This window comes from Nansenia antarctica, assembly GCF_963989245.1.
Source record: "Nansenia antarctica genome assembly, chromosome: 11".
In the NCBI taxonomy this organism is placed as follows: Eukaryota; Metazoa; Chordata; class Actinopteri; order Argentiniformes; family Microstomatidae; genus Nansenia; species Nansenia antarctica.
In genome coordinates this window covers 11,728,318-11,752,306 of record NC_137681.1, presented here as the reverse complement: position 1 = coordinate 11,752,306, position 23,989 = coordinate 11,728,318, and the positions used below count along the sequence as shown (strand labels likewise).

Here is a 23,989-nt window from a genome sequence, read left to right as displayed (position 1 = left end):
GTTTACAGCTTTTTCCAATTCTCATCTAATCAAAGAGTATTCATTTATTTGTATTTGACTTTTTTTGTTGTTCCATTTCAATGTCTTACCAAAAAACAGCGTACTAACGATGATGTTTGATTTAGCCTTACAGACTGGAGTGTTCTGGTGATCCTTTCTAGAGTATTCTGTTTTCTGTATTCTGTATTCTTTAGCCTACCTGTTGTTTTTGATTATTCACTAAGAGGGCCTGGTTAAAGACGAGAAATGAATTCACCGTAACCTGTCATGGAGAAGAGGGGGAGAAGAGGAGAAGAGGAGGGGGGGAACATAGGATGAATCCCAGAGAAATCTGTCAGATGAAAATGGTGCGGATCAGCACATCTGGCCTGTCTTGTGCTCCTACCTCTTTAATATTCACAGGAACTCCGAGGAATCCGCCGTAAAAACCACAATGAATAATTGATGTGGCATGGTGCCACAAAGCACTTTCCTTTGGTTAATTGGATTTAATTATTTTTATTTTTATCATGCAGTAAGACTGGTATGGTCAGTGAGAGATTTGTAGCATGTTAAACCCCCATCCCCCATTCCATCACTGGCTCCTCCATCTCTCATAGCGTCGACTTAAAACTAGTTCTCTCACTTCTGAAGTTTCAAGTTAACCTTGCTCTGTGGATGTGATCATCATACCTATAGATAAGGAGGCACTGGATTCTTCTCTCTCTGCTGACCCTGTTTCTCTGACTCTGTATCCACGCTTAGCAAGGCTTATGACTAATTGCTGCTGTGCCTTACTCAGTGCCTCCTCAGTCTCTCAGGCTTAGGCTAAGACCCTTGTGAGCACCAGCGTTTAGAACAAGGTTGGCATCAAAGCGGGGCAGTGCGTCAGTGTAATGTCTGGGAATTAAAGATTCTTCAGGGGAAAAAAAACAGCCTGAAGCTAAAGCAGTGATGTCCGACTACCACCACAAATAGGATTGGAGAGTCTAGATAGGGCAGTATAGACAGAATCGAAGAGTAGGACTCAAGGAGCGAGAGGACGCACGGATGCAGAGCAGAGTGAGAGATACTGGACGGGGGAAGATGTTAAAAGGGAGGAGGAGAACAAGGAAGAGAGAAAGGTCAATTTGGGAGAGCGTTAAAAGTGAGAGAGAGAAAACAACTGAGAGAGATATGGGAGCGATAGATGTATTAAACATAAATAAATGCCAATAAATAAAAGGACACACACGTCTTCATTGCCTCAACAGTTTTCAGTGAAGGACAGGGGCAGAGACCCATACATCTCCACCACTACTGGCACTAAACAACAACACACATGAGAATTTGTGGTCTAGCTGTAGGCCAAAGTCATTCCAACAACATATTGGATTGAGAGGACACTCCATCTGTTGGCTAATAAAGAGGCTAGAGAGAGAGAGAGAGAGAGAGAGAGAGAGAGAGAGAGAGAGAGAGAGAGAGAGAGAGAGAGAGAGAGAGAGAGAGAGAGAGAGAGAGAGAGAGAGAGAGAGAGAGAGAGAGAGAGAGAGAACGCTGTTACTGTACAGTATAGGCCCATGCCAGGACACACTCCTTTATGTGCACCACTGTCTCTCCGGCCCCTGTTTGTCTCTAACAATCTGACCACCATCACTTCCTACCAAAGTGTCTTAAAACAACAACATATCTGAGAGGTTTATAGGACAGATGGGGCAGTAGCTTCGTCTGTGTCTTAGAGCTAAAACTGTTAACAATTGTGTGTGTGTTTGTGTGTGTGTGTTTGTGTGTGTGTGTGTGTGTGTGTGTGTGTGTGTGTGTGTGTGAAGAGGGAGGCGGGGGGGGCTGTTATCAGGGTGTACTCAATGACACAGTGGAGCTCCATAAACCATTAAGTGTGCTTGACCTGTGCTATTTCTCCTGAACTTGTATCAAAGTGGAACTTAAACCCAGCATGGAGGTTAAAGAGATGGACACAGTGCCTCTAACATAGAAATAGAACAATCTGTAGTGTCAGAGGCACCCTGAGAAGATGATAGATCTGGGAGATGATGTGATAAGCATAAATTCATGTTTTCATTTCCATAGATAGGCCTTGACATCAAAGGCTTTGTAACTTCAAGAACGATTATCTTTGTTTTGTTTTAGTTTTTTTTGGATGACCCACATTCAACCAAAGTGTAGCTCCCTTTGTTCTGCGATTTTCCAAACTGAGCCCCCATTTTACGCAAGCCAGACATCTCACTCTCAACAGATCCCCTGCTGTCACTGATGGAAACCATTTCTCTGTATGAATTCATGTTTTATCCATGTCGGATACGCATTTGACAGATAACAATGTCATCACAGTGGATAGAAGCAGGGCTAAGTCAGTGACAGGATGTTTCACCAGATACTAATACATGTATGCATATTGCATTAATCACAAAGCAGACATAGAAAGTGCTTGTATTCCAACAGGGTTAAGATAAGCTGTGAGCGTGATTTGGGGCAGAGAGAAGTCTTCAGTTATTGAATACGCAGCAGAACACAAAGCTCATATTCATTGATCAGCATGTATGATATGCAAGCACCTTCCATATTTAATCTATACATGGCTTGAATCTGAATATATAATCCTTTCCTTAATCGTTGTACTGCAAAGCAACTATGTCAGGAAAAGCAATCTGTAGGCCGCTCTGAAAATGCAGTTCCAAACAGGTCAATGATGCAATGCTGTACTGTACATCACAGGATTTCTATATTGCGACATTTTTATTGCCTTTGCTTTTGGAGTAAAGATACCAAGCTCAAAAAGTTGAGAAATGTAGTTTGGTTGTCAAGATGATAAATCCTCAAAGCCGGATGTACAAGTATCATAATATAGAACTGATATACTTGTGGTGTAGAATACGTAATCGTTTTTATGCGCAGGCACGTACTGTATCAACACACATACTGGAATGTGGCCCTTGTGTCACGAATGAAAGTTTCATAACTCATCCACTACTGCAGCAGACCTGACTGAATTCCCCAGTACTTCATCCACATCTGGACATCTGTGTCTCCAAAGACCCAGGGTTGACTTTATAGCAGACACACACACACACTCACACACACACACACTTTCACATTTCGATTTTGTGCGACAGCTGTTCCGCTCCACTCCAACTCCCTGCATGGCGTAGCCTTATTACAATCTTATTAATGTAATATCATTAAATGTCCCCTGAACATCTGAGTGAAGCTTTTTTACCCTCCTCATAACATTCATTGCTTTTGGCAGGGCCAGACAGCGCTCTAGTGCTCTGAAATATACTGCATCTAGGGTATCGTGAGCCCAAAACAGATTATTTGTCTGAAGTGAAACATTGGGAGTTTTATCTATCCACCAGGTTTGGCTCAATTCTGCCTGCCTTCATCAGGTAGAATGATGGCCTCCATAACCTTGGGCACTGTGGCTGAGTACGCTCTCCCATCCCCATCACTATCTTTTCATTACAGAACTGTAAAAGGGCTGAGATAACACACACACACACACACACACACACACAGACGCAAACATACTGAACACACTGAGGCTGTCTTTCTCTCCACGTCAGGCTTATAACAGGAGACATCCAGAGTTGACTGGAGGATAATTAAAGAGAAGAGAGAGGAATCAATAGAGCTGGATGCTGAAGAGTGGAGCACAGGAGCTGGGCAGATCAGTTACACACAGGAGAATGCTCGATACTAGCTCTACTAGTAGTATGTCATGTGAGTGTGTGTGTGTGTGTGCGTGTGTGTGTGTGTGTGTTTGTGTGTGTGTGTGTGTGCATGTGTGCGTGCGTGTGTGCGTGCGTGTGTGCGCATGTGTGTGTGTGTGTGTGCTATCTCCAGTGGGACAGGCCCATCATTAGACCCATTTCATCATAAACACTAGAAGAGTCCCAACAGTCTTTAGAACAGAAGCTTCCTTTGCTCAGAAAAGCATCCTCCCCTGTGACCGATCTGATCTGAGAGACCTTGGCAGATGAACACATTACTATGGGAGCTGTTATCTGCATAAATGAGTTTTGGGAGGAGAGTGGGTAATAACACGTGGTAATCGTACAGTGAGCTGTTCAAAAGGCATGAAATATTTCCCTAAAATGAGATGGTTTCTTTGTGTTTATATGGGAGCCGTGCAATAAACGCTTTAATGATGCAACACATGCATTTTCATAAATAAACACATCTTTCGGGCGATTGAACTATAAAACCTTTTTTTCCAGTGTGTTTGCACGGATGAATATAACATAATCAACATGTTTAATATAATCATGGCACAGAAACACGTACTAATACAGTTAGACAGGGTATAGTGAAGCTTATTTCCAAAGTGAACTTTCCAGACACATTTATTGGGCTGATACTCATTACTCAAACACAGTGTATGACCATTGTAAACAATAAAACAGAAAAAAGGCAACAGCTCAGAACGGCCTCCAGAATTCAAAGTGCGCCAAGCGTAAAATACTCAACGTTTGTCATCTCTTTTTTTAAATTCCTCTTAATATATCTTTTTAAATGTTTATTTGTATTTTTCTCTTAACATATTCATTTTTCAGCAGTACTGATAATTATAATATGTACAAAGGCCAAGACACTCTGGTTCCCTCAGACAGAAGCCTGTTATCCTCTCGGTTCTGTTTTGTTTTAACATGACTTTAGTTTCCGAGTGTGTCATGGCAAGGCTGCGATCTTGCTCTCTTGGTTGCTGTTGGCATGCCTTGTTGGTGATGTAATGACAATGCGGCTATGAGCCTTGCTCTTGGTCGTGACCACTAGGGTCAGTGTCTTAGTCCTTCAGATCCCATTGTTAGCAAGGTGTCTTTATGTACAAAGGCTAAAAAGTCCCAATCAGTCCCACTGGTGAAGAGGCTACGAAATAAATGCTTCCATTTTTATTTGTATTTTTTTTATGTTTTCGACTTTTTGTTTTTCTCCCAAAAAAGGTCAATATCAAAACGGTTTCGTATAGATATATTTGTACTGGACTAGTTAGTATGTGTTGGATTCAAATTGTTTTTGATGTATGAAAGAAGGTTCCCTTTGCTAGCAACGCAAAGTCTTTAGTTGATAATGTTCCATTTTTTTTCTTTTTACAATGCCATGAAATAATCTTAGATAAGATGCAGACTTAAGCCTGGCTCCAGTCGTGTCCTTCATCCTCTTCTTGTTCTTCTCTCTCCCCTCTCCCTCCCTTCCTCCTTCTATGACAATCGTCTCCATGCTCATCCAAGGGAGGCTACTTTAGCAACCACTCATTCACTGGAAGACAGGGAAAAGACAGCAGTGAGACCAACACTACTTTGAATACACTCTTCAATGTTTAACTAAGTACAGTTTAAAGCCCTATTCTGCAACATATTTAAGCAATATCAATATACAATATGATAGATACAATATGTTATGAATGGCAACAACATTTGTGAGTATTGTCAATAATGTAATTAAACTGTGTGGGACAAACTCATTAAATATGTGTGTTTAATCAAAGGTTGAACAAATGTGTAGAGATAATGTATGTGCTGAACGCTGTGCTATTTGTTAGCATTCTGATCAGTTTCTCTGATAAACATTTCCCCATTCAATTAGTCTGCTTACAGCTAGCTCTGAGGCTTTTGAGAGAGAAACCTACATTTCCTCTGCAATTGAAGGTTAACCTGAGCTGAATAATCAATTAGATACATTTCCCCTTTTAATCAGATGCATTTCCCCTCTGCTTCACCTTGAAGATATTTACATCTCTAAATAACAAATGTAATCAAAGTGGAAACCATGCCATTGTGATTTTCTAGTTTACTCTCTGGGGTGGGGGTGTGAGGCAGGTGCTTGTGTGTGTGTGTGTGTGTGTGTGTGTGTGTGTGTGTGTGTGTGTGTGTGTGTGTGTGTGGGTGTGTGTGTGTTGTGTGTGTGTGTGTGTGTGTGTGTGTGTGTGTGCGTGTGCATGGGTACGTGCTTGCAAGTGCCTGTCTCTGTGTGCATGCATGCATGTGTGTGCGCGTGGGTGTGTGTGTGTGTGTGTGTTGTTCTGTATGCGTATTCAATCTCTCAACAACTGCTGCACAGAATAAGAATTTCATCTCAGCGCCAGAGGAGAGAAGAGAGAAGACAGGCTACAGTACAGTAAGTCCTGAAAAAGAATACAATGAATAATAGGGGTTACCTCTTGCCCTCAATGTATTTACGCTTCAGGGGTAAAATTCACATTTTGTGCAGCAGTTGCCCAGATATATTGGCTGAAACAGAGGAGAGGAGATGGTAAACAGAATGCATGCAGCGTCCCTGGATCACAGTGCTGAGCTGGCTTAGTGGCCACACATCACAGTGTACACGCATCACAGTGTCCACGCATCACAGTGTACACAAGCAGAGACAGAGGCAGATACCACCCCATCGGTCACTAACACACTGTTGTTATGGCCTGCTGCCCACCTTGTACTGCTGGCTTGAGGACGGAAGTTTAACTCATACTGGAGTAATCATCCTCTCTCCTCTTACATTGTAATACTGAATATCACATCAATTTCTGACTATCGTATTATTTATTCGCTCAAGCAAGGCATTGGTATTGATTGAACTAAATCAACCCCACATTGTCAGTAATAACCTTAGACATAGGCGCTATGATACACCACATAGAGGTACAGTATAGGCCTACAACTGTCAGGTGAAGGTGTAGATAGATACTATATAGAACACTGTAATGTCCCTAGCTAACAAAGTCACGTTACATCACATGCATTCAATACAAGTAACTCACACAAAGTCATTGTTGATGGATTTGTTCATAAATGCTGATTAATATTGGGCTATTACTAGTATCTAACACACGGTAATGAGGGTAACTACCGGTAGTAGAAAAACAAGATGGCGGAGAGCAGTGTTTTACCTCGGTACTGGAGCTTCTGGGCCCTGTTGTTGGGGCAGTCCTTGCCCTGCATGCTGAAGTTAATGTTGGTGCGGATGCAACGGTTGTTGAGCGGTTGGACCGGGCGAACATTGTCACTCATGCTCAGGAAGATCTGGGACGGCTGATTCTGACTCAGCAGGCGTAGGGAGTGCATCTGGACCAGAGGGAGAGAAGAGGGAGGAGGGAGGGGCAGAGATGAGAGAGGAGACAGGGGGGGAGAAGAGTAGAGAGAGGGGAGAGCAGAAGGAGGGACGAGAGGAGAACAGAGGATATGAAGTCAACTGTAAGAGAATCGTCTTGTTCCACGGAAATGCGATGATGCTCACAAACCGAACTGACAATTGTCTTGTAGAAATGTTCATGGCGGAACAAACACGGCATATCTAGCCATATAACCTTATATAACACACTGCCAAATATGACTGATCATTTTCCCCAATGTGGTGTTCAGACGGCTAAGTGGACGGGCGTGGACTCCCACCTGCATCCGTGTGATGTACACCGGCTTGTTCATCAGGATCCATGTGGCCGTCTCAAAGCATGGCGGGATAGTCATTGATCCGTCGTACGTGATAAAGCTCGAGGTGTCTGGGTAGATCTCCTCAATGTTCAGGCCCGTCAGTAGATATGCATCATCTGGGAAAAAGAGACGGCAAGGGAGAATAAGAACAAAATGTCCTGTCAGCAGAGGCAGGCTTGCATACATTATACATATGATGCAATTTCCTCTGTTTAGTAGTACTGTAACTTGAGTCGGAAGACATACCGCTCAGAGAGTATGCCGCGCATATTGTTCTTGCAATGTGACATATTTGTCTTTTCTCATGTCAAGACGTATTATCACCAACCACTCTAACCAGAGTGCGTTCATCACTTCCATACACAGTAATAGCTTTGCCCAAACGCTTGTTTCATATTTAGCTCCCTTCCCTGTTTGACAGGCGGTGGGTATTGCAATGCAAACCCATTTTATGCAAAGTACTTCTCTTGTCAAGGCTGTAATTAGAATGACTGCATCTCTCTCTCCACACTCCAGTAGCACACTCTCAATAACTTGTCATTGGGTTGGGCTGTTGTTGACAAATGGGTGGCAGGTGCACTTTGCTTATTGTGATAAGGTGGCCGTAGCTGTTCCTGCTATGCTAATACAGACTGCCGGTGTATACAGCATTCACATTCATGGTGCATAGCCAGACTGCACTGCAAACACCAACACATTAACCAGCTTCTGCCCCAAAGGTAAGAGAGATAGCCTTAAGGTAAGACAAACAAATAACAAATCCATAACCCACGAAACATCAATCACCTTTATGACAGCATTACCACCACGCAAAAAAGCAACTCTATTACAACCCTGGAATTCCAGAACAATATCGGGGATCTTTGATAGCCAGGCTGGCATGAATCATTATTTTTGGATGGTGTGTTTGCGGGTGTATGGGTGTGTCTGTGCATGTGTGTGTGTGCTGTGTGTGGTGTGTGTGCATGTGCTTGAGGTTTTAAAAATACATGCACTAGGCTTGCAGTGCTGCTGGCTATGAGAAGGGTATGCCAAAGGCCTCAGGGTAAGTGTGTGTGATTGTGTGTGTGTGTGTGTGTGTGTGTGTGAGTATGTCTGTGTGTGTGTGTGTGTGTGTGTGTGTGTGTGTCTGTGTGTGTGTGTGTGTGTGTGTGTGTGTTAGGGATGTAGGCGAATATGAATACATTATTTGGAAAAGCACAAATAATGCGATAGAAACAGATACAGATTCTACCCAAAGTTGCTCGTTATTATTCAGAAAACAACACGATTGGCATGTCTGTGCATCAGCCATTATGTTTCTTCAAATCAATTCATATCATTGTGGATGGCCACAAGATGCCCATTCTGTTTGCAACATGTTGCATCATTGGAATTCAAGATTACTCCCTTCGACTGAATGATATCTTTCTATATATGTTTACTGTTAATCATTTCTATTTCCAATGCAAAACAGAATCTTTTGATTTATAAAACATTTGTTTCAGTTTCTGATTGTTCAATGTCCCCCAGTTAAAGGGGGGGAGGTGGTGGTGGGTTTCAGACAGTTCATACAACTTAGTTTAGTTAAAAATATAAAAATAAAAAGAGAGAGAGAGAGAAAGATGAAATGTTCAGTATGAAGATGTGGAAATATATTTCATATTTAATTATGTGCCAATATGAAATCAAGTAGATGCTTTGAAGGCACACAATTGTATTTCTAATGAATATTAGGTTCGAAAAAGACAACATTTGCTGATTTAACGTGACCTCCGGTATACAGAATACAGATACAGATCATTTTCTAGGATGAACAGATACAGATACAGATAATGACGTCTCTGTACACCCCTAGTGTGTGTGTGTGCACGTGCGTGTGTGCATGGGAGTATGTCGGAGTTCTGACAGCTGTCAGGGCCCATGCTTCTCTTTAGCTCCCTCAACCCCCCTCTGTCTTCTCATCAGAACCCCCTGGAATCCCCCTTGCACTCCGTCGATATCTCTGAGATCCCTCTTGGTCACTGCCTTTATGCAGGATCTAATTTGCTCCCTCATCATTAATCCAATTAATCAGCCTCTTTTTGGCCTCACCATGGCCCCCGGGTGATCTCTGTAGCAAGGTTGCCTCTGGCTACTGTGTGGCTGCCCGTCTCAGGCTGGAAACCTTCAGGAGGAAGGACGAGGGCTGACTGCTTCTTAGAGGCTCTCTACAAAATAATCTTGTGCTAAACTCCCATAATTGTTCATAATCGTTTAAAATATATATAGATATATCGTCTCGCATAGCTTGATAATTTTGTTTTGAATAAATTAATGAGAAACTGGTTGTTTTGGTTCTGTAAGACGTTGTGAAGGCAGCATGTTGAAATCAATTAAGTTGTCGCTGCACCTGTGTTCTAACAACAACAAGCCGGACTCCCCGCCACTTTTTTGGGTAAATTTCTGAAGGATGGGGCTGGAGAAATGTAACCACTCTCAATTTCATAGCCTGGGGCTTGGATGCAATGACTGACCATGAGATCAAAATTCAAATAGTTTTAACCATGTTTTTTAACATACTGTATACAGTGCTAACCATCGCATTGTTTACAAACAATGGAGGAAAACAAGCTTATCATTTGGGTCCTGATGGGATAAAACAGATTTAACACTAGAAGAGCCGTGAGGGGTCACAGTGACCCCTGTGAGTAAAAAAAATATCTATCTTTGCACTCGATCAAATTTCAGGACCCTCCTTTCATGACTTTTCCTAGATATGTGTGTTCTACCACCCAGTATCCTTACATTTTCAAAATCACTTCAGGATAAGATAGTATAAAGCTGTTTTGCAGTTTTTCTGTGTAGGAGGCAGGCTAAAAAAAGAAGCACCCTCTAGTGATCTCTGTGTGTAAATAGCAGATTTACATTCTAAAAAGGGGGTCTATTTGACCCCCAAGGCGGCTCTACTAGTAGGTAAAATAGGCACGGCTGTTGTAGTGTTAAGATCATGAGGCACTTATAAGTTATATTATTCAAGAATTAATATGCTATAATTATGATTAATTTAAAAGTCCCAAATGTATTTGACCAATTACAGATTGCCTCTTTACGGTCTATGAGTGAATTTTTACTTACTTTTATATGTTATTCTTGTGATGGTGTCTCTGTTCAACATTCGATTCAGGAATGAATTTGAAGTCTCAGCTATCTGGAATACAATCGGGAGAGAAACAGATTTAAACCCAGCAAAACACAGCACTATAAGTGAAATCATATCAAAATGAACAAAAATAAATATATTGTACAGTATGACACCAGTTGTTCTATTGTCTTTCGTGAAGCTTGTAAGACCTAAACCCTAAAATGTCCCTAACTTCAACTGTTTGAGCAAAATGAATGCATCAAAAGCACCAATGCATAAGTTATGCAAGGAATGAGTTATGTGCCATAAGATAGGAGAAGGCTTCGGCCCCATGAAGGTGTCCCAGCACCAGTTTCCCAACTCTGACTACCTGCATAATGGAACAGACCTGAACACCAGAGAGACACTCTTAAGAGCTTGTTCTGTTTTGACGAAGCACTGCTGTTCCAGTTATCTAAGAACTCAGGAGCCCAGAGCTGGCCTGAAACCCTCTCACAGCTCCAGCTGCACCCCACACTCCCTAGGAGCTACCTGCTTGTCCTCCATATGCACTTTTCACAACTCTTAATTGGCAAGAGATCTTGCGGGCAAAGTGATTAAAAAGAGATGTATGTCCCTCGTCGCAAGAACTCAAATTACTTCCTCTTTGACCTTTTCTTGAGGCAGGCATCCTTACACTAGGCACTAACACTCACTATCTCTCTCTCTCTCTCTCTCTGTCTCTCTCCCCCTCTCTCTCTCTCTCTCTCTCTCTCTCTCTCTCTCTCTCTCTGTCTCTCTCCCCCTCTCTCTCTCTGAGATGTGCTGCCGGGATTTTTTTTGTTTTTATCCAGGAAGTAATTAGGGAGAGTTCTTTGATGTATGAGGTAAAAATACAGAGAAGAACTGTTGAGATGTTGATTTGACATATGGTGAAGGCAACACACTTCGAACACACTCCTCGTTCTGTCAATTACTGTACAGATTAAAGTGTTGTTTTCCTACTTCAATCAAGTAAGAAAAAGCAATGCACACAACACACTCGAAAAAACAAACACAATGTGAAACTTCATCCGTTTGTTCCATTTAAACAATGTCTGACAATGACCTTCACCATTGTGTGTCTGCTTCCTAAGTGACCTCACACAGCTGCATTGCCATTTCCAATGGCAATTTCCAATACCAGTTGGGCCCAGAGGGGGACCTTCCTGGCAGTCTGAGTCATTGAAGGACATCACAGTGTGTGAGTCATTGAAGGACATCACAGTGTGTGCCTGCAGATAGTAATGGGTGCTGGGAAAACAGAGAAGAATGTTCCTCTGTGCTGGTGAAGGACAACACTAATTGAGATGATATCGATGAGACATCAGAATCAGAATCAGAATCGCTTTTATTACATCTTACATCGTACATACAAGTACAATAGAGTAAAATTCTTCGGCTTTGGTTCCTCAACATTGACGTTGCAGCATGCAGATACAAAAACAGAGGCTTCAATAGTGCTGATGATATGAAATGCGATATAATACAATGCACTACGGTACTAAATGAGTCCAAAGGTATACAAGTAATCCAGTAGTGTGCAGTGGTTCTAATACTGTAATATGTTCATTTTTGTAGTATCCGTGGGGTTGGTTAGGGGGTGGCAGTCTCCCCAGGAGCCTGATTGCTTGGGGGAAATAGCTGTTTGCCAGCCTCTGGGTTTCAGCCCCGAGGCTTCAGTACCGTTTCCCCAACAGCAATAGCTCGAACAGTTTCTGATTGGGGTGGCAGGGGTCCCTAAGGCCTTTCTGACACACCGGTCCTTGTAGGTGTTGTGGATGGAGGGATCTTCTCAGCTGTCTGCACTACCCTTTGCGCAGGGCTTTGCAGTTTTGAGCAGGGCAGTTCACATACCAGGCAGTGATGCATCCTGTCAGGAGGACGCTCTCGGTTGTGTCTCTGAAGAGGGCCCCTAGGATCTTAGGCCCGAGGCCAAACTTTTTCGTCCGCCTGAGATGGAAGAGGCGACGTTGTGCTTTTTTCACCACTTGGCTGGTGTGTTCATCCCAGGTGAGGTCGGTCGTTGGTGATGTGAACCACCAGGAACTTGATCCCCAGGAACTCGACCGTCTCCACAGCAGATCCGTTGATGGTGATGCCTCTTCTTCTTGAAGTCTACCACCGGCTTCTTGGTCTTGTCAGCGTTGAGAGTGAGGTTGAGATTGGCCTGGCTGTACTGAGACGGGACTCTTCAGAAAGACACAGTAGCTATTTCAGTTTTCTGCTACCACAGTCGTTAACAAGTTACTTCAAGCTGAAGACAGCTGGAGTTTACTAGTGAGGACAATGCAGAGAGGAACTGAAGTGTAGATGAAGGGTCAGTTGTGTAGGACCTCCTTTAACACAGTCATTTAAAATAGCTCATTTCTCCATCCATGACGGTAGGTGGTGTCCGTGTGTGGGTGCTATACCATTCCAAGACCGGATGGAATTTTGTAGGAACTCAAAATGGCCCCCCAAACTCTGATTCACATTCTGTGATATGACTGAGGAACAACATCATCTTAGGATGACCATATTATCTCAGATATGATACTTAGTTTAGTTTAGCTTAGTAATACAGCAGCACCATAGTTGTGAGTTCATGTCTGTCATGAGGCCACATACACTATACTGTACACAAACTGTTAACCCTTAAGATAAAAAAAAAAAACATCTGCTAAATGGCCATGTATCTACAGTAGGCCTATCGTGGAATGAGAATAGTGATTGAATGTGATTCAGCAGGCACAGAAGGGCAGCACTGGTTGGGCTCCTCAGGCCAGGAACATTCTGTGCCACAGACACTCTCCTATCACCCACACTCTTCAAGTGGTTGAACAGGGGAAGAATAGCATTAACCTAGGTCACTATGTCCTCCAGTTTGACTGACAGTGCCACTGACATGGGGGAGCTAATTAGCAACTAGCGCCTGAACTTCACTTCTTCAGCACGTACGGTGCTAGGGACACGATAGCCTTTCAGAGCTTTGCTCAAGAAGGCCAATCTACAGAGAGAGCCTGGAGAACTATTTCAGGACCTCACACTTCAGCTCTGACAAACAGCCAAGGAACACATTGTTTCGCTCCTCTCGGATAATTGGCTCACTAATTGTTCTTGAGATGCAAGTTCTTGAGTTTTATTTATCTATCTGCTTTCAGAGGGAGGGCTGTGTGACCTTCAATAAGAAAGGGTAACTTGAAACCGGGCACAAAGGATTACCGATATGGGGGCTAACACCGACACAGGTAATCATGCGGGTCAATCTGCCCACTGTTGCCCAGGGATGCAATGTGGCCGAACTCCAAGTTAAAAGGCCACTTTATGATCTTTGAAACTATACAATCACACTCTCCATTTCATAGGAGACATGAACAGATTTACCCAATTAGCCAGATCTCTAGCTCAAGAACATTGTACTTGGAATCTGTGTACATACGTAACTGTACTAAGGATAACACTCTGAATGCAACGTGGAGTTGGATACTCACCTTCATGAATATAGACACTATCACCAATCCGTTAGGGCTCTTGGCTGCCTCTGTGTAGTTCGTATACAGCTCGTGGTTGTAGTGAATAAGTTGAACCTGGAGACAGAGAAGTATTAGGAAAAGTAGAGGAATATAACATCATTCAATGGATGAAATATAGTGTACTATGACAGGGGGTCAGTGGCCCTGTTTTCCAAGAGGACTACTGAGTGTGCAGGCTTTTGTTCCAGCTGTGTACTAGCACATAATATGGATAACCAAGGTTGTTAGAAACAGTTGATGGACTGAATCCACCTGTACACTCTGTACTAGGGATTCGTCCAGGGCCTCTGAGTCTGAATAGCATTGTTTCAGTGATAAGCAGCTTACAGCTTACATGCCATTGAGTCATATTGATGTAAGTGTCTTGTTAAGTGTTACTAACACTCCCATAATTGTACATTTTGACGTTCTTAATGATACAGTATTTATGAGTGGGCTGGATGTGGGTTTTGTGACCGGTGTGTGGTTTTGTGACCGGTGAAATAACAACTATCAAAAAAAAGCCCACGCTATTTTAGCAGAAGCGACACTTCTAATATGTACATATACATATAAAATATATTTTGCGTGGTTATTATTACTAACCCTTGCACTAAATTTGGTCTATTAATAGGTTTGCAAAAGCCTTCAGCACTGCAGTACGGCAGAATGTAATTTTTGATTAGAAGTCTAAACATATACGTGTACGTCTACAGCTACTGTTTCTGAACTTCAAACTCTACCGCTCTCTACCATCCTAACCTGACAATCTTTTCATATCTTTCCAGATACTTTATCCCTCTGCCACACATTTCTTCCCCTAGCACGAGGGTGTGATGTATATATGTGCGGAGGGTAGTAATTATGAAATAGTCAAACGGAGAACCGCAGAGCGACAGCTCTTCTAGAAACGTAATTAGGAGAGAGGAAGTGATTAGGGCCAATGTTAATTTGAGTTTTAGGTGAGAGGCAGAGGCAGGCAGCATCGCTCCCAAAACCTCCTGAACAGTCAATTGCAGCAAGTTTTTTTTGGTGAGGCTAGGTCCTGGGTGAGCCACGAGAGAACTTACAGAGACTGCCAAACACAACAGAGAGACAGAGTGGAGGAGAGCTGCTAAAGAGGTAATGAGAGAGATACCAGACAGACAGAATACAGGAGCACCATCGAGCCTGCTGTTACACTAACTCTGTCACCTTCTGTACACACTCACAAAACAATGAGTTCAACATTAGCTACCGTACAGTCCCTCTCTCATCTCGGAGTGCCACAGAGTGACATAAACATTGCTGTGCTACTCTAAACCCCATGGGGCCAATGGAGGGGGAGAGAGAGAAAGAGGCAGGGAGAGGGAGAGAGAGAGGGTGAGCGAGAGATAGAGAGAGAGAGAGACAAGCAGGGAGAGGGAGAGAGAGAGAGAGAGAGAAAGAGAGAGGGAGGGAGGGAGAGGGAGAGGGAGAGACAGGCAGGGAGAGGGAGAGGGAGAGAGAGAGAGACACACACACACTGAAACAGAGAGAGGAGGTGTTGCATATCGAGACAGCGCTCTCTAGAGTGGGCCTGTGACAGCCTCTTTATGGGGTGATGGCTGGCCCGGCTTGGGGTTGGGGAAATATGAAGACAGCAAGTCGATAGTGGAAGAGAGGTGGACAGTGCTAACAGGGAGAGTGAAAAGCGCTGGGCTGGAACTGACTCCCTCCTCCTTTGGATGAATTGGAGCGTGTTCTCATAAAGCTAACACACAGACAAGCGCCGCGCTGCACAGAGCAATCAGGCTCTGATTACATTCATGCTGGGGAAGGAGGCACTGAACATAATCGCCAGTCTGGGTCTCTTTCTGATTCCTCTGTCCCCCTCTCTCTCTGCCCCCTTCTCTCTCTCTCTCTCTCTCTCTCTCTCTCTCTCTCTCTCTCTCTCTCTCTCTCTGTGTCCCTCTCTGTCTCTCTCTCACTCTCTCTCTCTGACACTCTCTCTGTCTTTCTCTCTCTCTCTCTCTGTCCCTCTATCACTCTCTCTGACCCTCTCTCTCTCTCTCTTTCTCTCTCTGGCTCTCTCTCTGACCCTCTCTCTCTCTCTCTCTTTCTTGCTCTCTCTCCGCCCCTCTCTTCTCCTTGCTTCTTTTTCGTCTCTCTTTCACATTCCGACTCTCTTCCTCTCTCTAAATCTCTCAGCTGAGGCAACTTGTTCAGTTAGAAAGGCACAAATAAAATAAAATAAATCTAAATGAAGAGGAAGGTATTGAAGGAGTAAGTGAAGATGTGTCTAAATGTCAGGAATAGTAATGGACATGATGGACTTGTCTCACTCTCATTTTCCATATCGTCTGTTTTTATTCACATTGTGCATATATAACCACGCATGTTTTCCCCCTCCATTAGTCAAAACATTAAATGTGATTTTAACGAGCAGATTTACCTCTGTGCCAACTCAGCACCGCCGAAGGAAATGTGTTATTTTGTAAGTGATGATAATTAGGAGCCAATGAAGAAGACAAAACAGCCACGAAAACGGCAGATTTAATAAACTGCAGCAGACGTTGTTGTTGTTGTTGTTTTGTTTTGTTATGTTGTCCTAAACTGTCTCCCATTATAACTCTGTGTTCCTTTCATTTTGAGTATTCATTCGTCACAAAAACAAGACAACATTTTCCCGAAAATGGTTAAAGTCTGAACTGAAAAATAACACGATCGCTCAGTCAAAAAGATTTATAAAGGCATTATGGATGGGCTAAAAAGACTGGAGCAATTTGACTGCCTTAATCTATACTTTATTTGCAGGTAATTTTGCGAGATGAGACTTCATCGATGCATCTTGCGCTTGATGAATGAGAGGGCCTATGTCACACTCCTTCAACGCATCAGCTGGTTCCGTATAGCCAGTACGACGCGTCAACCTGATTTATATCCTCTCTTGACAGATTATAGGTTCTGATACCGCACCATGCAGGGGAGGAGAAAAAACAAAGGCCTTGGGCTTACCAAAAATAAGAGGCTCAAAATAATACCTCGAATATGTTAACACTTATTAAATCCAAGGTGTTTCATTTTCGGATTGGGCTGTGAATCTGCTATGCTAGCAGAAACGAACACGCTGTGCATTCATTAACCTGGAGGTGTTCTGATCGGAGACAGATAGGCCGACTCCCATCAAGCGCAAAGCAAACCTCCAACGGCATCAGTGAAACACAATCTTTACAGAGTTGGAAACAAATGTGAGATACAAAGAGAGTTCTAACACCTCTGCTTTGGAGAGCTAATGCTATAAATGTGACGCCCCCCCCCCTCCCCAACACACTTCTCCACCCCCTCCCTCCCCACAGGCTGCTATTTCAGAGGGATGTTTTGCTTTTTACATTGAAATACTCTTTGTTCTCGTTTCAAGGGCATGCACAGCCACCACTCGTTTGCAGGAAGAACAAGAATTCTCCCCATTTCCATTTGGAAAGACATAACTGAAGCCTGAAGTCATTGCTTTAGTTCCAAAAGGGATGGGGTCGTCTTTGGACCGAAGCTATTTCGTCGAGCTTGGAGCACACGTCAAACGGGAGAGCGATGCGGAGAGCTGTGTGCAGCCTTCCTCTCTGGCCCTTAGTGGCTGTGCTGCATTATGTCTCACTCTGAGGTGTAATTTAAAGAGAGTTACACCCTCTACTGCCTTCCTAGCGTTCAGGGAATTAGGACGGCTAACTCTTTAATTAAAAAAAGATTCATGTATGTTCATGTTCATGTACAGTATGTATGCATATATAAATATACTGTATAGCAGGGGAGGTAGGCGTGTGTTTGATACCATTCCTTATTCCATCCTCTCCATTACAATGAGCCCGTCCTCTGATTTCTACCTTCACCAGCCTCCACTGGTGTATACTGTAACCTGTGCACAGTGCACTATAGCCTCCATAATATCATGTCTTCTCCACCCTATGCCCTACCCTCGCTGTGTGCAGCAACAGTAGAAGAGTACATATTTCTGATCACGATGCTGAACGCCTCTTTCCAGATCTCTCCAGCGCCCTCCGCCCTGGTGCCAAACAGCAACACATAAAGCACGATGTTAACCAAGCAAAGATGAAATCAAAACATAGCCTCGGAGCTGTGAAGAACGCCGTGGCAACGCACAATAAACCGAGGAGGCCAACCTCCCTCGCTTGGGTCACAGCTCGCGAAGCCCCAAAGGACTCGACAGTTATTTTATTATAATTTGAATATCAGTTACTGTAGCAGCCGCCGGGAGAAAATAAATGATTATCATTAATTACAATGAATTTGCCTGTCATGAACGCAATTATTATGTTACCATACAAATTGGTTGTTCGTATTACCGCGCCGGTGGAAAGCAGCACTGTGAGTGACTCATGACTGTGTTAAATGAGCAAGGCCACATCAGCTAATGTTTTGACTCTTCAACACAAACGGATAATTGAGATAACGCTACCTGCTAAATCATCATTCTCATATGCACTTTGGATGTGGTAAAACCCAGGATAACCCCAATGCTAAAATGACTGAATCAAAAGGGTAATGTAGTAAATGCATTAGCAGGCCTAGATATGGAAATAGTTTGGAAATCAGCCAATATCTTACTGAAAATAGTGGTGTAGCCTAGTGATGTGACGTCTGCAGTCATATACAGTAGCTCACTGATCCTGAGATCATGTCAGCTCTATACAGCAGCTTACTCATAGAGACCTGACCCCTCTGAACCAGCCCCTGGTGCCCCACCTCTCCAGAGAAAGCCTGTCCGTTCAGCAGGTGTTCAGATCCCTGGCCGTCCTCACTGCCAAAGTGAAGCCGGATCTCCTCCAGACGCTGGCTGTACGTCATTGGTCCACCAGAGATGTTCACCAGGTGCTCCTTGCCCAATCGCAGAGAGACGTGGCGGCCTGTGTTGTACATGGTCCCTCCCACCTGAGGATGGAATCAAGAAGAGCCGTGAGAAATGTTATATGGAAACATCCTTCGTAAACACCTGGGACTGTATACAGAGGACCTCTTGGTGTAATGGACTTTCAGGGTTGCAGGTTTGGCATGAGCTAACACCCATATATCACTGCTAAATGAGCCCCCCAACTCTATGGGACAGCAGTGACTTGAACCAAACATCCTCTGATCGTGTTGGCCTTCCACACCAATCATACTGTACTGTAGCTAACTCCAAAGGGGGGGTGTCACTCTCCTGTGTTGTTGTTGCTCCATTAATCAATACCTCATTGTACATCATTCGGAGGCAAATCCTGTGATTCACAGAGTAATCGTCTCAAGGCCTTGATTCAATTAAACATTAAGGCATCGAAGTAAGAAAGACAATGTGTTCTTGCGGCCGCAGCCATTCATACGCTCTGGAATGAGCTGGGAGTAAGATGAAAACAAAAGAGGAGTACGCCTTCAAAGGCTGAGACAGTCTGAATCAGCTCACACATCGATCGGATCTGAGGTTTTAAGGGGAAATGCAGTGATACAAGAGTACTGGATAACGATCTTTATCAGTTGACGTGTTTATTTATTTATATTCAGGGGTAGTTTCAAAGTGTAGAATTGATATTCTAGGCACGACTGGATGAGGGCTTCCGTACCTCTTATGATACTCTTTCTTCTCCCCCCCCCCCCTCTCAATCCCATTCCTTTTACCATTTGCCTTCAAAATTATTTTCCACCTCCAAATTCCCAGAGAAAGAACTCTGCCCACACATTGTAAATATTTTATTGAACCTCAAAAAAAAGAAAAAAATCAATGCAATGGTTTGAAAGGGGAGAGAGAGAGAGAGAGAGAGAGAGACATAGAGAGAGAGAGAGAGAGAGAGAGAGAGAGAGAGAGAGAGAGAGAGACAGCCAGAGAGAGGGAGATAGAGTTTGTACATGGCTGGGAATCACCAGAGACCAGAGGGAGAGAGGGTGCTTTGAACCAAGTGCCAACGGTGAAAAAGGTGTACAGCAGAGATTGAAGTAGTACTGGGAGGTTTACCTACGTGGACAGTTACCTCGGGGGGCCTACTGGGCCCGTGAAGAGGCTGAGAAATCTCAGAACCTCCAACACAATCCTCCTCACTCACAATTATTAACGAGGTAGAGGCAGAACAAGAAGAGTTTGTTCTTGTGTGGCTTTCACTGCATTACACATTAAAACACCACCAGCACAGTACTGGAAGGAATCGAAGGATAATCTGATAAAGTTATGCAGCAATGCAAAGACATGCTGTAGGATTATGCAGTGCAAATAGAATTATAACGTCTTCGTGTTATAGCATGAAGGGATCGCATGCCAAGTGCTTTTCCTCGACTTATTCTATCCAATGTTTCACTTGAATGGAGTACAGTGCATACATCGCAGTTGACAGTTTTATCCAATATCTGTTCTTATGGCTGATTGCACCTGGCAGGATAACTGGCTGGAGGCAGGGGGTAAAAGCGAGGGTAGTGAAGTGTGGTTAGACTGGGACAGAGAGGAAAAGGAAGTGATGCTGTTGGTCTGCCTCATCGTGATCCAGCCATACCAGCAAGACTTTCCAGGCTCCGTGTGATGAGAACATGCTTATCATTTCTAGATCTTTTTATTACCTTCTCAATTCCCTATGGTTCATATGGCAATTGTAAAAGGAACTCCCCTAATACAAATGAAAGACAGTAGGCGTATTCAATCGAGTGATTAACTCATTCAATAGTGTTTCACAAGATAAAGCACTAATCTGTTAAGCTTATCTGGATCCTCTCCTAATGAAGTTTTCCTTCAAGAACGAGTCCTGTCTCTATAACTTGTCCCGAAGGATACACACATGAGTATTGTGTTTGTGAACACCTCAGGGATGGCATGATCTCAGTGGCTTCAAGTGACTCCCTCATCTCCTTCACTTGTTTCCTCTCCTTGATCTGCACTGACCTAATGTAATGTTATGAAAGCAACATGGTGTATGTCTACCAGAAACCTAATCTGATCTTAACCCTTGTGTGGTGTTCGGGTCAACCGGACCCGTTTTTACATTTTTACTTAAGCAAGTATACAGGATACAATTCCCCAGTAAAGGCTTAACCCCCCCCCCCCCCCCCCCCTCCAGTGATAATTCATTTTTATCTGTTTGTGTGTTTGATTATGTATGTTGTTGTTTTTTGGACGTGGTTGTTTGTGGGTCACCTTTTAATGTGCTGCGTTATTAATTCCCAACGCATGAGGTGTGGTAACGTTGCAGAGCGAATCACACGTTACGCAGGGCACTGTCAGGATACCACATGCAGAGGAAAGCAATGCCAGGATTATCACATAGAGGTGCTGGGAGATGAGATAGAGAGAAGGAGGGGGGTGGAGAGACCAATGCCATATCTCCTCTCAGTAAAATCAATCTTGTAGAGAACACTGGGCCCAGCATACTGATGAGGATCTCTACACAAACACACATTCACACACACAGAAACACATACACACCTGCAGAAACACATACACACCTGCAGAAACACATACACACCCGCAGAAACACATACACACCTGCAGAAACACATACACACCTGCAGAAACACATACACACCCGCAGAAACACATACACACCTGCAGAAACACATACACACCTGCAGAAACACATACACACCTGCAGAAACACATACACAACCGCAGAAACACATACACACCCGCAGAAACACATACACACCTGCAGAAACACATACACACCTGCAGAAACACATACACACCCGCAGAAACACATACACACCCGCAGAAACACATACACACCTGCAGAAACACATACACACCCGCAGAAACACATACACACCTGCAGAAACACATACACACCTGCAGAAACACATACACACCTGCAGAAACACATACACACCCACAGAAACACATACACACCTGCAGAAACACATACACACCTGCAGAAACACATACACACCTGCAGAAACACATAATACACATCAACACACACACACACACACACACACCTGCAGAAACACACACACACACACACACCTGCAGTAACATATACACATCAACACACACACACACACCTGCCAGACATACAGATTAATAACCGTACACTTTACATTCACCCTTACACAAAGACACACACACACACACACATACACACACACATGCATAATGACTGCAGTTGTACTTGCTATAAGACATAACATTGTTGTTGTTTTTATGGAAAGATAAACACAATCCTCCCTGGCCCACTCTGCCGTTCTGTCTCAACTAGTTACTGTGTCTCAGGGTTTTACACTATGCACACATTCCCCCAAAATGGCCTCACACAAGGCAACAGCCGCACCGCCAGCGCACCCAGCCACTGCAGCACCACAGAGAAACAAGATACCATCACGGCTCAAAGACGCTCTCGCAGCACATCTCAGCACCCCGCTCCCCGCTAGACTCCCCTGGAATCACCCTGTCCCTCGTTATCACAAGATAGAGGGAGCGATGGAGGAAAACAGAAAATGGAAGAGAGGAAATGAAAAACAATGATATCCTCTCGTTTTTTTTGTCTTTTGCTACTCAGGTGGTATAATGAGCACAAACAGATAGTAGTGTATGAGATCAGATTGGTGTTTTTCCTTTATGTTTTCTGTGTTAAGCTTGTAAAACCGGCTGAACCGGGATCAGTGATGTCATTGTAAGTGAGCAGAGTTGGACAGGTTGAAATATACGTCCTCCCTGTGTCTCTCTCTCTCCCTCCTTCCTCCCTCTCCCTCCCTCCCTCCCTCTCTCTCTCTCCCCCTCCCTCTCTCTCTCTCACTCTCTCCCTCTTTCTCTCATCCTCCCCATCTCTCTCAAACCCCCTCTCTTTCTCTCTCTGAATATTGGAAGAGTCTTTAATCATCTTTACTGCCCACTCAGTAATCCGTACTCAGAGACTAATCCATGATCCGCTACAATGGAGACCAATCGAATAGAACGGAGAACACTTTTCTTCTTTCGTAAAACTCCCTTTGGCTCTGTGACTCTTTTAGGATTCCAGACTCTGGTGTGGGATGGATGTTTTTTTTTCTGATAACCTACTAAATCAATGAAACTGTATGCCAGTCTGTAACTATGAACTATGAATAGGGAACTGGTTGTGCATACCCCCCCCCCCCCCCCCCTCGACCTAAAATGTGGGACCACATCCTAGATTACAGATCCTCTGATTTATGTTCTATTGCATAACGAGGCCTGCCATAGACTCATAGCTGATTTAACATCACACCGTGGAAAGAACTCCAGTGTATTGTGGTCCAATCATGAGAGTTTAACAGTGTTTGACTCCAACTCCCAGCATCCCCTACCTCCTTTCCCCTGTACATGGCATCTACGTTACTCTGGAGAACAGCCTGTCAGATGCAGCAGCTGTACACATCTGGAAAGGGAGGGGGGTCAGTCGACGTCTGTGTGTGTCTGTGTGTGTGTGTGTGTGTGTGTGTGTGTGTGGGTGTGTGCTTGTTGAGCGGTTGATGGGAACAGCTGGCTGGTGCTTGTTAGAGACACTGCAGAGACGAGCGCCAAGACGAGAGAGAGAGAGTGACCCACAAACACACATATACACACATACACACATACACACACACACACATATACACACATACACACATACACACACACACACACACACACACACACACACACACACAAAATGGGACAATTTGGAAAGTTAACTTGTGATATTGCTCATTTGGTTGTTTTGGTGTGCGTTCTTATGTCTGTCCCCTACGTTTGTTTCCTACGACCTACATTGCTGAGTTCCTAGTCTGCCTGTGCCTGCCCTACAGTGGCGTGGGGGGCTGTTAGCTTTAGAGAGAGAGTAATGATCAGGTCCTGTGACAGCCAAGGTAGAGAGAACAGACGCACAGACATTTCCCATAGGCTTCTGTGACAGTACTTACCTCAATTCTTCCCCTCCCTGCCTCCTTTCATCCCCTCCCCTCCCCTTCCTTCTCTCTGAGTCTAACCAAGGAAACTAGGTGACACAAAATGGAGGGTGTGATAACAGTGTCCCGGACACATTCGGTTCTGCCTGTGT

The 23,989-nt window shown here is 43.9% G+C and overlaps 1 protein-coding gene across 1 annotated transcript in view; it reads right to left on the bottom strand.

Annotated features, from left to right (window-relative positions):
• Positions 1–5,209: 5,209 nt before the first annotated feature.
• ca10a (carbonic anhydrase Xa) overlaps positions 5,210–23,989 on the bottom strand; it is a gene marked incomplete at both ends in the record, with an annotated part of 129,603 nt that continues 110,823 nt past the window's right edge. Inside the window, 6 exons of the mRNA XM_080541776.1 lie at positions 5,210–5,232; positions 6,857–7,031; positions 7,359–7,513; positions 10,494–10,566; positions 13,992–14,087; positions 18,732–18,917. Of these exons, the coding sequence (XP_080397902.1) occupies positions 5,210–5,232; positions 6,857–7,031; positions 7,359–7,513; positions 10,494–10,566; positions 13,992–14,087; positions 18,732–18,917 (708 nt within the window). The remainder of the gene's footprint in view (positions 5,233–6,856; positions 7,032–7,358; positions 7,514–10,493; positions 10,567–13,991; positions 14,088–18,731; positions 18,918–23,989) is intronic.